This window comes from Arachis ipaensis, chromosome B01 (assembly GCF_000816755.2).
Source record: "Arachis ipaensis cultivar K30076 chromosome B01, Araip1.1, whole genome shotgun sequence".
NCBI lineage: Eukaryota > Viridiplantae > Streptophyta > Magnoliopsida > Fabales > Fabaceae > Arachis > Arachis ipaensis.
Window position 1 is genome coordinate 135,379,797 of NC_029785.2, and position 14,498 is coordinate 135,394,294.

Sequence of the window (14,498 nt, forward strand, 5' to 3'; positions counted from 1 at the left end):
TTAATTTAAAAATAATATGTCTATATTTACTATTCTAAAAAATTTGATTAAAACTTTTTTTCTTTACGAATTAATCTCTTGAAAGTGTAATTGCTCGAGTGTATTTGTGGCTTTACTCATTTTAATAATGATTGTGATAATCCATAGAAGGAAAAGAGGAAGGGGTGGTGGTAATGATGAGTGTGTTGAAGAAATGCAGGGACCCATCCATTGTCACTATCTCTGTTAATGTGACCCAACAATTGGCTGCGCACAACACCATGTCTTTGTCAAATCAAACTGCTCCCTCCAATCCCTCTATCACCATCACTCCCTCTCTATTCTCTATTATTAATTCAATACTACTAACTCTACTACTACTATCATAATAATCATATAATAATAATAATACTAATTATGAAAAACGAGAGCAGAATTGGAGCACAAGCTATTAGCAAAAGCGATGGACGTTTTGATTCTGGCTAGCTGAAGGCTCATTAATCTCATTATTATTATTAGTATTAGTATTAGTACTATCTAATCTTTTCTTCTCTAACCATCTAAAATTCTGCGCTCAAGTCACACACATTTCAATTTCCCTTTTTCTTTCTTTTGTTGTAAAGCGAAGCTGTCTTGTGCTCCATCAAAAATTGAAATTCATTCATTGATATTAGGTTAGATATTATTACTGCTTTTACTTTTGGTAATGCTTGTGCTTGTGAGCTATGTTGAAATCCGTTGTTGCTCTATAGTCATGGCGCTCTACTCGGTGGTTCTCCTTCTCGTCCTTTTCCTCTCGCGTGCCGCACTCTCTTCATCTGCGGAGCCTCGCAACCACGAAGGTACGTACCTCTTGTCTTCTCTTGTGGCTTCTTTCTTTGGAGCGGAATTCATTGACTGAAATGTGCAGTGGAGGCTCTAATGAGCATCAAGTGGAGTCTCACTGATCCTCACGGTGTGTTGAGTAACTGGGATGAGTACTCAGTCGACGCTTGCAGCTGGGCCATGATTACTTGCTCCTCTGATTCCCTTGTTATTGGCCTGTTAGTCTTCTTCTTCTTCTTCTTCTTCTTCTTATTCGTTGTCGTCTCAGGGATTTTACACTTCATTCCTTTTGTTTGTTTGTGTGCAGGGGAGCGCCGAGCCAATCTCTCTCTGGAACTTTGTCTGCAGCAATTGGAAACCTAACAAATCTTCGCCAAGTGTGAGGACTCAGAACAAATCTTCTTTCCAATTTTGCATTCATATTTGTCTCTTTCAATGCTTCTTTTTTCTGTAGCTAAGCTTTCAACTTTTTTCTTCTACAAACGCTACCTGTTTATCTTGTTTTTCTTCTTGTTTTGGTTATTACAATTACTGGTTTCTAAGTAGTGCTTGTCCTTATGTGTATTCACCTCAACATCTTCCTTTTTCTTTCTTTCTTCCAGTATTCCTTTAGTTTTCGTTTTCATGTCTTTAGTAATTAGTATTGGAGTTTGTATCACCTTCTGAGAAACCTAAGCATAATTCTCCACGTTGGAACCTTCCTTTATGGGTGAATGCAGGTTACTGCAGAACAACAATATTTCAGGTCGAATTCCGCCGGAGCTTGGAACCCTTCCAAAGCTTCAGACATTGGATCTTTCCAATAATCGATTCTCTGGGGTGATTCCTTCCTCTCTCGGCCAATTGGATAGTCTCCAATACCTGTGAGTAGTTTCTTATTTTGTTTTTCCTTTTATTACCATTTTTTAAGGAATAAATTGATTTATTAATTCTGAGATGATACTACTTGTGTTATTTGAAATCTTATATTATCATTATTATTTATGTAAAATGTGGAATGCAATGAGAGCAGGAGGCTCAACAACAATAGCTTGTCAGGACCCTTTCCTGTTTCACTGGCCAAAATCCCACAGCTTGCTTTCTTGTGAGTATGGATATATACCAATTACCCTTTTCCTCACGCATACCAGTGCCTTGAAAATCGAAACCACATGCAACTTCTTGTTAACACTATTTCTATTTAGCTCTGATGTGATGATGATGACTCTATGCATTATTCAGGGACTTGTCTTATAACAATCTAAGTGGACCATTGCCCAAGTTTCCAGCAAGGGCATTCAAGTATGGTGTCTCTTCCCCTGTGTGTGTGCGTGTGTTTGATAGTGCTGTATTATTTTATTGTATACATTATTTTTGAACTGTTTCCTTTTGTCTTTTGTTCACTGTTACTATGTAGTATTGTGGGAAACCCATTAATTTGTGGAAGCATCACTACTGAAGGTTGCTCTGGATCAGCAACTCTTATGCCCGTTTCCTTCTCTCAAACATCATCACAAGGTACCTATCTTTAACGTTTAGCTGTCTTGTGCCTCTTGTTTTATTTATACAACATTTTAAACCTATTTGACATCTCCTTGTTTAGGAAAACACAAGTCCAGAAAAATAGCAGTTGCACTTGGAGTTAGTCTTAGTTGTGCTTCTCTCATGGTTTTGCTCTTTGGGCTCTTTTGGTATAGACATAAACGACAGCACCAGGCCATCCTGTTTATTGGTGGTAGGTAGCACAACATCACAGTTCTTAGATTATGTATGAGGAATAGTTAGTTATGATTTTTGCTTTGCTGCAGAATATAAGGAAGAGGGAATTGTCAGCTTGGGAAATCTCAAGACTTTCACGTTCAGAGAGCTCCAACAGGCAACAGATAGTTTCAGCTCCAAGAACATACTTGGGGCTGGAGGTTTTGGCAACGTTTATAGGGGAAAACTTGGTGACGGCTCTATGGTGGCAGTGAAAAGACTGAAGGATGTTACTGGAAGTTCTGGTGAATCACAGTTTCGAACTGAATTGGAGATGATCAGTTTGGCAGTTCATCGCAATTTACTTCGCTTAATTGGATATTGTGCTACTCCTAATGAAAAGCTTCTGGTTTATCCTTATATGTCCAATGGCAGTGTGGCATCCAGGCTTAGAGGTAGGTTTATCTCACTACCCCATAAAGCATGTGATCACACAATGTTTGTTACTATATATTTTAGTAGAACTTAGTTATGTGGTCTTCGTTTTGCATTTAAATCCTGTTATGGTCTTTGATCTGCACCTATCATGTTTTGGATTTTAATATTAGGACTTAATTATTTTTTCAAATTTGACTCTTTTTCTCCTGTATTCTGAAAAATAATTTTGGATGTCAGGCACCTACACATAATTTGTCTCTAGTTATCAATATCTTATGTATTCAATAATATTTAAAATACTTGGAAGACCATCATGATTTCAAATATAAGCTTAAAATGTTCTGAATCAATCTATTGAGAACTTGTTTTAATTTCAAGTCCAATTGATTGTTTCTTTCCATATTTACAAAAATGTATTGATTGTTTCTTTCCAGGTTTACAAAATGTATATTCTAGGCATTAAATCCTTGTTCTTTACTTAAATTCCTTATAATGGAAGGCTTAGTTTAGCTAGTAAATCTTGGACTTAAATCCTTGTTGAATATATAGGCAAACCATCCTTAGATTGGAACACAAGAAAGAGGATAGCAATTGGAGCTGCGAGAGGACTTCTGTATCTGCACGAGCAATGCGATCCAAAGATAATACACAGAGATGTAAAAGCTGCTAATGTTCTTCTTGATGACTACTGTGAGGCTGTTGTTGGTGATTTTGGCCTTGCAAAGCTCCTTGACCATTCTGAATCCCACGTGACAACCGCGGTCCGTGGCACTGTTGGGCACATTGCTCCAGAGTACCTTTCCACTGGCCAATCTTCTGAGAAAACTGATGTATTTGGTTTTGGCATTCTCTTGCTAGAGCTCATAACTGGAATGACAGCACTTGAGTTTGGGAAAACTGTGAATCAAAAAGGCGCTATGCTAGAGTGGGTAAGTCTATTCTCTGGTCCCAAAACAAACTGTTAATTTCCATTCTTAATAATCAAAACGATATGTCAGTATTAATTGTGGTATTAATTTTAATCATCGTAGTTATATTTATGCATCATAGCATTCTGTTAAGAGAATGCTAAACTTTATGAGGACACTTCTGCTTGTGCAATTGTTCATTTACGTATTTCATTTGTATCAACAATATTTGAAGAATCATGGAAAACTTGAATTCTTCGGTATGTTAATGTATTATACACGAAAGATATGTAGTATGTAGTTATGTACTATGATATTAATAGGATGTGCTCAATATGGCTATAGTGATTGAAGCATGAGAAATGTTTAGACTTTAACAGAGTTGAAATCAAAATTGGTATGTTGTAACAGGTTAGGAAAATACAGCAAGAAAAGAAGGTTTCGGTGTTGGTGGACAAGGAGCTAGGGAGCAACTATGACATGATAGAGGTGGGGGAGATGCTTCAAGTGGCTTTACTATGCACTCAATATTTGCCAGCACATCGCCCCAAGATGTCCGAGGTGGTCCGAATGCTTGAAGGCGATGGACTTGCTGAGAAGTGGGCAGCATCACATAGTAATAATCATGATCGGAATGTTAGTCATGGCATGACCCCAAGCAATAACAGTGGCCACACATCATCCCGCGCCCCTGCCCCTGCATCAAAGCATGATGACAGTGTTCATGATCGTACAAGCATGTTTGGCACCACAATGGATGACGATGATGATGAACGCTCCTTGGATTCCTATGCCATGGAACTCTCTGGTCCTAGGTAAATTACCAAGGCTTTCAATAGGAAGATTAGAAAAGAAAAGGGAAATGAGATCTATTGGTCATATATAATCATAATTCTTTATTTTTTTTTCTTATAAAATTGTTATTATTATTAAACTTGGGTTATTCTAGGATTTAATCAGTGTATATGGTTCTGTAAAACACATTATCATGTTGGGTTTGTGTTTTAATTGTAAATATGAGTTTGAGTGGAGTTGTGGTAGTAGTACAAAGTGGCGTGCTTTTGGATGCAAAAAAGAACGGTAGAAATCAAGGTGTAACTAGGTTTAGTGCGTATAGTCGTATAGGGTAGGGTGGATGGAGTACAATGATCATCAAAGATTCTTTGCTCTCAAGTATGTGAATCAAGAAGAGAGGAGAGGGTGTCATGCAGCAGAATATTGATACTGATGGTTTTGACTGAAGAAGGGAAGAGAGAGAGAAGGGATGTGGGATTTGGGATGGGATGGGGGCACATGAATTTTCTGTGTGTGTTCAAAACTTTGAAAGTGTGAGTGAAGGTCACAGAGTCTCTGCTTTTCAGCTGTTACATGTCTTTTTCCTTCAGATGCTTTTGCAGGGTCACGCGTTACTTTATTCATTTATTTTCCCCCTCTCAATACGGTCACCTCTTTTTATTGGGTGTTTTTACCGCTTTTATCACTTTCTGTCTTCGTGCTTTATCTGCTTCAGTCTTATATGGCGTGGCGTGTTATTTGTCCAAATAATTAAAATGATGTTAATGCATAAATTGCTAGAACGTTCAAAGTGATGTATCATATCACAAATGAGCTTACTTTGTATGTGATACATATATTATGTATGAAGTGAATCTCACATATGACATATATCAGAAATAAGAGAGGAAAATGTAGCTCATTTTCAAGTTAGTGTATATAATAAAATAAGAGAATGCAAGGGATATAGATAAGAATATTAGATACTTTCATCAAGTAGTCTTGGCCAGAAGGAGGAATAATAAAATTAATTCATGGGAGGTTGGTAAGGAATTAGGCTAGGATTCAGGTTGCGATTAGAGGATTCTTCCAAAATGCCAAATTACCAACGAATGCAAATGTAACGTGGGTGACGTTGGCGCCAAAATTTGTAGGTGTGAAGGAGATCAAAGACCTTCGGTCGCTTAATATGGTTAGATGTGTGTACAAGGTGCCAGATTTGGTGGGAGAGACCCAGAATGCATTTGTAAAGGGATGGAAAAATACATGATGGAGTGCTCATTGCATGTGAAACGGTTGACGCACAAGAAGACGGCAATTATCAAACTAGATTTTCAAAAGGCATATGATAGGGTCAGGTAGAGTTTTATAGATATCGTGTTACAAAAGATGGGTTTTGGTCATAGATGGAGGGTATGAGAGTAGGAATGTGTAAGTACAACATCTATATCGGTTCTGATTAATGAGTTACGTCCAAGCCGTTCAAGATGGAAAGAGGTCTAAGACAAAGAGATCTTCTATCTCCATTCTTATTTGTTCTTGTTGATGTGTTGCATAGGATGGTGGGAGAGGCAGTCAGGAATGAACGCATATCTCCACTGCTAGTTGGGAGAGATAATATAGAACTGTCACATCTATAGTTTGCAAATGACACTATGTTGTTTTGCCCTCCAAAGATGGAGACAATTTTGAATTATAAGAGGCTTTTGCGATATTTTGAGCTTATGTCTGGCCTGACAATTAATTTTGACAAGTCAAATTTAATATCGGTTAATTGCGAGCCGGAGTGGGTGGCAAATATGTGTGGGTTGCTAGGGTGCACAAAAGTTGTTCTACCTAAGAGATACTTTGGAATTTCTTTAGGAGCAAACCATCGATTGGTGAAGATCTGAAAACCAATTATAGATAAGGTGGAAGAGAAGCTCAGTCTCTAGGAATCAAAGGTACTCAACAAAGTTGGAAAGTTAGTTCTTATTAAGTCTGTGCTCAATAGCTTGCCGGTCTACTATCTTAGTTTATATAAGATGTCAAAGGCGGTTGCAGAGAAGTTGATAGCATAGCAAAGGAGATTTGTGTGGAGTAAAGAGGATGGAAACAATGGTATGCCTTTTGTTAAATGGGAAGTGATATAGGCGCCAAAAAAATTAGGTGGTTTGGGAGTGGGAGATGCGGTGATTAGGAATATAGGGATTCTATTTAAGTGGTGGTGGTGTTTTTTAAAGGAGGATTGTTTATTGTGGAAGAAGATTGTATGCTCTTGTAATAATTTGGATCTTAATATAATGTTATCAAATTAGACTCTACCTTCAAAAGGGGTCTGTGGAAACATATTTGTCAGATGAAATACAAGATGATTAGTGGGCTTTCTATGGAAATAGGGGAAGGAAGAAGAACTCGATTTTGGGAAGACAATTGGTTATAAGGTGGGCCTTGAAAGGAAGTTTTTCGAGACTTTTCTCTGTTTCAAACCAATAAGATCTGTCATAGGAGACGGTGGGTTTTGGAATGGATTATAATAGATATGAAATTTCTATTGGAGGAAAGAGTTGTTTTAATAGGAGTTGGCACTTGTCAACTAACTTCATGAAAGGTTAAGGCCAGATAAACTATCAATTGGTGGAGAGGATATAGTTGTGTGAAAATTTGATAAAAAAAAATGTATTTTCTCTACTAACTTCTTTGTGCAGGTGTTGCAGTCAAAGATTATTTCGCAGGAAGTCACAAGTTATAGCTTCACTAGTGCAATTTAGAGAGGGTTGGTCTCGACAAGAATCGAGCTTTTCGCATGGTTTGTCTTAGTGGGAAGGGTGAATACTAAAGAACGTTTAAGTAGATTAGGAGTCATTCATCAAAGTGATAATACCTATGTTCTATGTAAAAAAAGAGATAAAATGTATTCATTATTTGTTTTTTTTACTGTGAGTTTAGTTGACAATTGTGGTGTGTGTGGTTGACATACTATGGTAGAGCATAAGTTATTTCGAGTACGATCAAAAGAACTGTTTGAGAATTGGATAATAGACAAAAGTGACTGACAAAAAATACAAGTAGAAAAAGTGGTTGATAAGTTTTTTTTTGCAGTAATTTGAACTATTTGATTAGAACGAAATGTGAGAGTATTTAAGAATAAAGAAAAAAATATTAAAGACATCAAAACGAGGTCATTTCTAAATTATAAGGAGTAGTGTGGTGATGATCTATATAATTATTGATGCTAATTCCAAAAAAAAAAAAATTGATTGATTGTATATATTTTTCTTAGCTTTGTTGTGTGTGTCGTGTTCAATCCTAAATTTCACCCACACACAAAATTGAATTTCATAATTTCCAACTAGTTAAACACACAATTGTCTCCCTTCGTCAACGTCAACATCAACATCAACATCATTATCTTCTTCTTCACTCTAATATTAATTCTGTTGATGTTCAACTATACATCTCCTAAGTTTCATATTTTACACCCTTACAAGCTTATTTCTTTATCAAATTTACTGCGTATATCTTATCTCTCAATATCTGCGAGGAAGCAATTTGAATCTCAATGTCTAATGAGGTAGGTTTTTCATTAATCTGAAACCCTAAGTCACACTCTTAGGATTAATTTTGATAGATTTCTTGCATCATGCCATCAAATACCTAGCCTAAAATTAGGTTATTTCTAGCATTATTTACTTATGATACTATTGTGCATAAATTAATATTTAATGCTTTTATAATTATATGATTGTGTCACTGAGTAACATAAATAGTTGGCAATCAATACATGTTTAGTTTTGTAAAATTATGTTCATGAACTCTAAAAATAAATAGTATCATGACTTCACATACAAGTCTTTTAGTCAGTAAATAGATATAAATTTGGAGAAATTTCATATAATAAAACTACAAAATTAAAAGCATGCATTTAATAACATTTTTATGAAAGAACTCCTAAGAATAATGAATGTTGACTAGCCAATATTTTGATTGCCATAAAATAAAAGAGAAAGATAAATAAGTGATTCATCCATAATATAGATAATAATTAAAGTTAAAGCCTTTGTAAGTACACCCATAATATCCAAACTGGCACAACTAAAATAAAATTAGATGATAATTAAAGCTTGAAAATAAAACTAGTTTATAATTAAAGCAAACTACATAATACGGGCTACATATGCCACAAAGAAAATGCTTAGGTATTGGTCCTTCATGCTCCCACCTGGTGCTTCTCCCACTCAATTGCATCTTTAAGAATCTCATTCTAGTGGCCAAACTCTCCTTAAACATATGAAAGCCGTGTTGGGAAGGATCCAGCTGTTGCGAGCCTACGAAGAGCATGTTTTGTCCACCTCCAACTACTTCATTCAATTGTTGTGCATCATGCGGGGTCTCAATCGAAACTCCATTAGAATTGAAGTTTGCATGTGTCCCTTCTTTAGACTCTCCATGCAAAGACTCTGTTCCATTGGTGTTGTCAACTTGTCCAACTTCCACCATTTTTTCTGGGACAGCATGGTCATGGTTGCTTTCAACCTTGGCAAAAGCATCACTACAAGCATATGGTGAACAATATAGTTAGATAAGTTAGTATACCCAGACCCAACAAATAAAAACTTTTATTAAAATACACACTGAAGTTGCAATCTTAATGTTGTTACCTGTCGTAAACTTGTGAAACAGAGCCAGTGATGTTAAATGCCTCCAAGTTCAGGAATTCCATTGAAGAGTTTTTTCTGTTACTGGTTTTCCTTCTATGTGTAATAGTGAATTGTGAAACATATGTTATATAGGGAATAATATGGGATATAGGAAGTTGTATGGACTCATATTGGCGCCAAAATATGGTTGTGCAGAAAATTTCTGGACAAGGCACGATCATGTACGAATATTGAGCAATGCCATTTTCAATATGGAGGGAAATAACACATTGATGGATATTCTGCTGTCTGAGATACGACTACTCCGGGAAAAGGTTGACGACATTGAAAAAAAAATTGATACGCAGATAAACGCCCTAGCTCACGTCGAGTCTATCCTTCTTGCCAACGGTGACTCAAGTAGTGGGATCAAAGGAGGGCGGAGGAAGAAACAGAGAATGAGGTCACCTCATCCAGGTGTGTTCAGTGAAGGTGCCACTGAGAGGGTCCAACAACAACTAAAATCAGCATCTAGAGCTCATCACCGTTTCTCAAGGGATTCTCCAAATTTCCATGAAACCCGTCAACATTATTGGTTTCATCTACATAATCCTACATGAACAAATTAATTTAGACTAGGTATTTGATGGCATGATGCAAGAAATCTATCAAAATTAATCCTAAGAGTGTGACTTAGGGTTTCAGATTGATGAAAAACCTACCTCATTAGACATTGAGATTCAGATTGCTTCCTCGCAGAGATTGAGAGATAAGATATACGCCGTAAATTTGATAAAGAAATAAGCTTGTAAGGGTGTAAAATATGAAACTTAGGAGATGTATAGTTGAACATCAACAGAATTAATATTAAAGTGGTGAAGAAGAAGATAATGATGTTGATGTTGATGTTGACGAAGGGAGACAATTGTGTGTTTAACTAGTTGAAAATTATGAAATTTAATTTTGTGTGGGTGAAATTTAGGATTCAGCAAAATTTTTTATGAAAATAACAAATTCTATTGGACCGTAGTTCATATACCATTAATTGCAAAAAAAAAATTGATTATAATTGACAAAATATAACCCACCGTTAGATCAAATTTAATAATGATCTAACCGTTGATTTAAGTTTTCACCACAATTGGTGAAAAAACAAGTGAGGACCACCGAATCATTCACCGAGAAAGGCAATGCCACATGGGTGGCAACGTCGCAACGGGCAAGCATGAATTAGTATTTAGGACTTTTTTTTTTACGGGAATTAGTATTTAGCACTAATCACTATCCTCTTTACTCGATAGGTGAGCTTGGGCCCAAGCCAATTATAAAGAATTATATTAAGTAATCAATAATTTTTTTAACAACATGAATAATGGATTTTAAAATTGGTCCAATTCAAGTAAAATACACTACACTTCAAATTATTCACCTAAATTTTAATATTTAGAATAACCATCTACATACCTAATAAATTGAGCATCTAATATATCCATTGTTCATATTATTTAATATTTTCGTTGTCTACCTATACATTTTCTATTATAAATGCTTGAAGTTGTAAATAGGGAATTCGAAGGCGGTTAGTATTCCTGACCAAAAACAAAAATCAAGAGGCGGTTAGTTCAGGAGGGTTTTTTTTAGTGGGTGGTTTTTGTTATTGGGCTATAATGGGCTAGTTATTGGGCTCCTGTTTTAACAATTGAACTTCGTATTTGGGTTGTTGTTTCATGGAAACCTAATAGAAAATGAAAATTTGGGTCAGCGGAAATTTGATTGAAAAGATAAAAAAGAGAGCTATCCAACTCAAGCATTTTATGAAGAAAATAAAAAATATAACAAATCTATTTTCTTTACAAAAAATAATAAAAAAAAAAATCTTAAAACCAGAGAGACTTTTAGTATTTTTAACATAATAGCTAGGCTTGATTTAACTTTTAAAAATTTTTTGATATTACGGTTTTAAATAAGTGAATCGATTTTGCAAAATTTTTACCAGGTTTGACGATTTTAAATTTAAATCTTATTAAAATTTTACGTTTTACGTATTTAATTTATTTTTATAATTTCACATAAAATCTCAATTTTCTCTATTTTAATTTTTAACGTTATATCCAAATTTTTAATTTCTAATACAATTAAATAATATGAATTAATCCTATAATATTATTTTAGTATTTTTTTAAATAGCCTTCCAAAATTGTTTTGTTCTTTTAAAACTTAATTATAAAAGGGTATTACAGTGTTTTTGAAGGTTGAAATTTATAATTTTTACTATAACTAAACATTTATTATAAAGGATATTTTAGTCTATTAATTTTTATTCAACAAAATTATTTGTCTTTAAAACATAAAATATGGATATTTTAGTCTTTTCAATGTTAGATTAAAATGTATAATTCTAATACAATAAAATAATCTTAAGAGTAAAGTGATAATTACGTTTTCAAAGATTTCGATTTCGGATTAATTAGTTTTTTTTAAAAAAAAGTATCAATTAAGTCCTTCATAATAGTAAATGGTGGACATCTATGTATTTCTGTCAATAGATAGTGTAAAACGAAATAGAGTTGGATATCTATGTCCTATTACTATCACATAAGTATTGAAACGATTTAGTTTTAGACAATTAAGCATTTATTATTTTTTGAGTTTTTATATAATCTTTATCAATTGCTATTTATTTATTACGAATCCTACTAAAATATGTGAAGTTTTACTCCAAAAAATTATTATCTAAATGATGATCTTTCATAAATAGACACATCTCAATGATTAACGATACATATAAATACCATTATTAAATTTTATATGATAAATTAATAAAAAGACATAATATATCTATGATTTATTATCTTAAAAGATCAATTGATACTTTTTTTTTTGTCAGGAAAGAGATAAGATATACGCCGTAAATTTGATAAAGAAATAAGCTTGTAAGGGTGTAAAATATGAAACTTAGGAGATGTATAGTTGAACATCAACAGAATTAATATTAAAGTGGTGAAGAAGAAGATAATGATGTTGATGTTGATGTTGACGAAGGGAGACAATTGTGTGTTTAACTAGTTGAAAATTATGAAATTTAATTTTGTGTGGGTGAAATTTAGGATTCAGCAAAATTTTTTATGAAAATAACAAATTCTATTGGACCGTAGTTCATATACCATTAATTGCAAAAAAAAAATTGATTATAATTGACAAAATATAACCCACCGTTAGATCAAATTTAATAATGATCTAACCGTTGATTTAAGTTTTCACCACAATTGGTGAAAAAACAAGTGAGGACCACCGAATCATTCACCGAGAAAGGCAATGCCACATGGGTGGCAACGTCGCAACGGGCAAGCATGAATTAGTATTTAGGACTTTTTTTTTTACGGGAATTAGTATTTAGCACTAATCACTATCCTCTTTACTCGATAGGTGAGCTTGGGCCCAAGCCAATTATAAAGAATTATATTAAGTAATCAATAATTTTTTTAACAACATGAATAATGGATTTTAAAATTGGTCCAATTCAAGTAAAATACACTACACTTCAAATTATTCACCTAAATTTTAATATTTAGAATAACCATCTACATACCTAATAAATTGAGCATCTAATATATCCATTGTTCATATTATTTAATATTTTCGTTGTCTACCTATACATTTTCTATTATAAATGCTTGAAGTTGTAAATAGGGAATTCGAAGGCGGTTAGTATTCCTGACCAAAAACAAAAATCAAGAGGCGGTTAGTTCAGGAGGGTTTTTTTTAGTGGGTGGTTTTTGTTATTGGGCTATAATGGGCTAGTTATTGGGCTCCTGTTTTAACAATTGAACTTCGTATTTGGGTTGTTGTTTCATGGAAACCTAATAGAAAATGAAAATTTGGGTCAGCGGAAATTTGATTGAAAAGATAAAAAAGAGAGCTATCCAACTCAAGCATTTTATGCAGGAAATAAAAAATATAACAAATCTATTTTCTTTACAAAAAATAATAAAAAAAAAAATCTTAAAACCAGAGAGACTTTTAGTATTTTTAACATAATAGCTAGGCTTGATTTAACTTTTAAAAATTTTTTGATATTACGGTTTTAAATAAGTGAATCGATTTTGCAAAATTTTTACCAGGTTTGACGATTTTAAATTTAAATCTTATTAAAATTTTACGTTTTACGTATTTAATTTATTTTTATAATTTCACATAAAATCTCAATTTTCTCTATTTTAATTTTTAACGTTATATCCAAATTTTTAATTTCTAATACAATTAAATAATATGAATTAATCCTATAATATTATTTTAGTATTTTTTTAAATAGCCTTCCAAAATTGTTTTGTTCTTTTAAAACTTAATTATAAAAGGGTATTACAGTGTTTTTGAAGGTTGAAATTTATAATTTTTACTATAACTAAACATTTATTATAAAGGATATTTTAGTCTATTAATTTTTATTCAACAAAATTATTTGTCTTTAAAACATAAAATATGGATATTTTAGTCTTTTCAATGTTAGATTAAAATGTATAATTCTAATACAATAAAATAATCTTAAGAGTAAAGTGATAATTACGTTTTCAAAGATTTCGATTTCGGATTAATTAGTTTTTTTTAAAAAAAAGTATCAATTAAGTCCTTCATAATAGTAAATGGTGGACATCTATGTATTTCTGTCAATAGATAGTGTAAAACGAAATAGAGTTGGATATCTATGTCCTATTACTATCACATAAGTATTGAAACGATTTAGTTTTAGACAATTAAGCATTTATTATTTTTTGAGTTTTTATATAATCTTTATCAATTGCTATTTATTTATTACGAATCCTACTAAAATATGTGAAGTTTTACTCCAAAAAATTATTATCTAAATGATGATCTTTCATAAATAGACACATCTCAATGATTAACGATACATATAAATACCATTATTAAATTTTATATGATAAATTAATAAAAAGACATAATATATCTATTATTTATTATCTTAAAAGATCAATTGATACTTTTTTTTTTGTCAGGAATAAAGGATATTTTAAAACTTTAAATATGAATAACAAGAATATTTTTGTATTTTTAAAAATAATGGTAAAAAAGTCTTCTACTCTCTTAAAATAAACTATGTGAAAAATTTTAGCATTTTCATAATCAAATTCAAATGTTAATTTCTAATCCAATTAAACATCCTTAAACCTAAAAGATATTTTATTGCTTTTAAAATTAATACCAAAAGATTATTTTTAAAATTAAAGAGGTGATTTCATTCATTTAAAATAAAATAAACTAA

General features: G+C 32.8%; 1 protein-coding gene across 1 annotated transcript; it reads left to right on the forward strand.

Annotated features, from left to right (window-relative positions):
* On the forward strand, window positions 747-5,290 carry LOC107641558 (probable LRR receptor-like serine/threonine-protein kinase At2g23950; the record flags this gene model as incomplete). Its single annotated transcript, XM_016345046.2, is given in 11 exon segments — window positions 747-821; window positions 890-1,022; window positions 1,112-1,183; window positions 1,524-1,667; window positions 1,817-1,888; window positions 2,026-2,085; window positions 2,201-2,301; window positions 2,387-2,518; window positions 2,592-2,936; window positions 3,469-3,848; window positions 4,239-5,290. Coding segments are annotated over 11 exon segments (1,922 nt in total), but the record flags the coding sequence as incomplete, so codon positions are not given.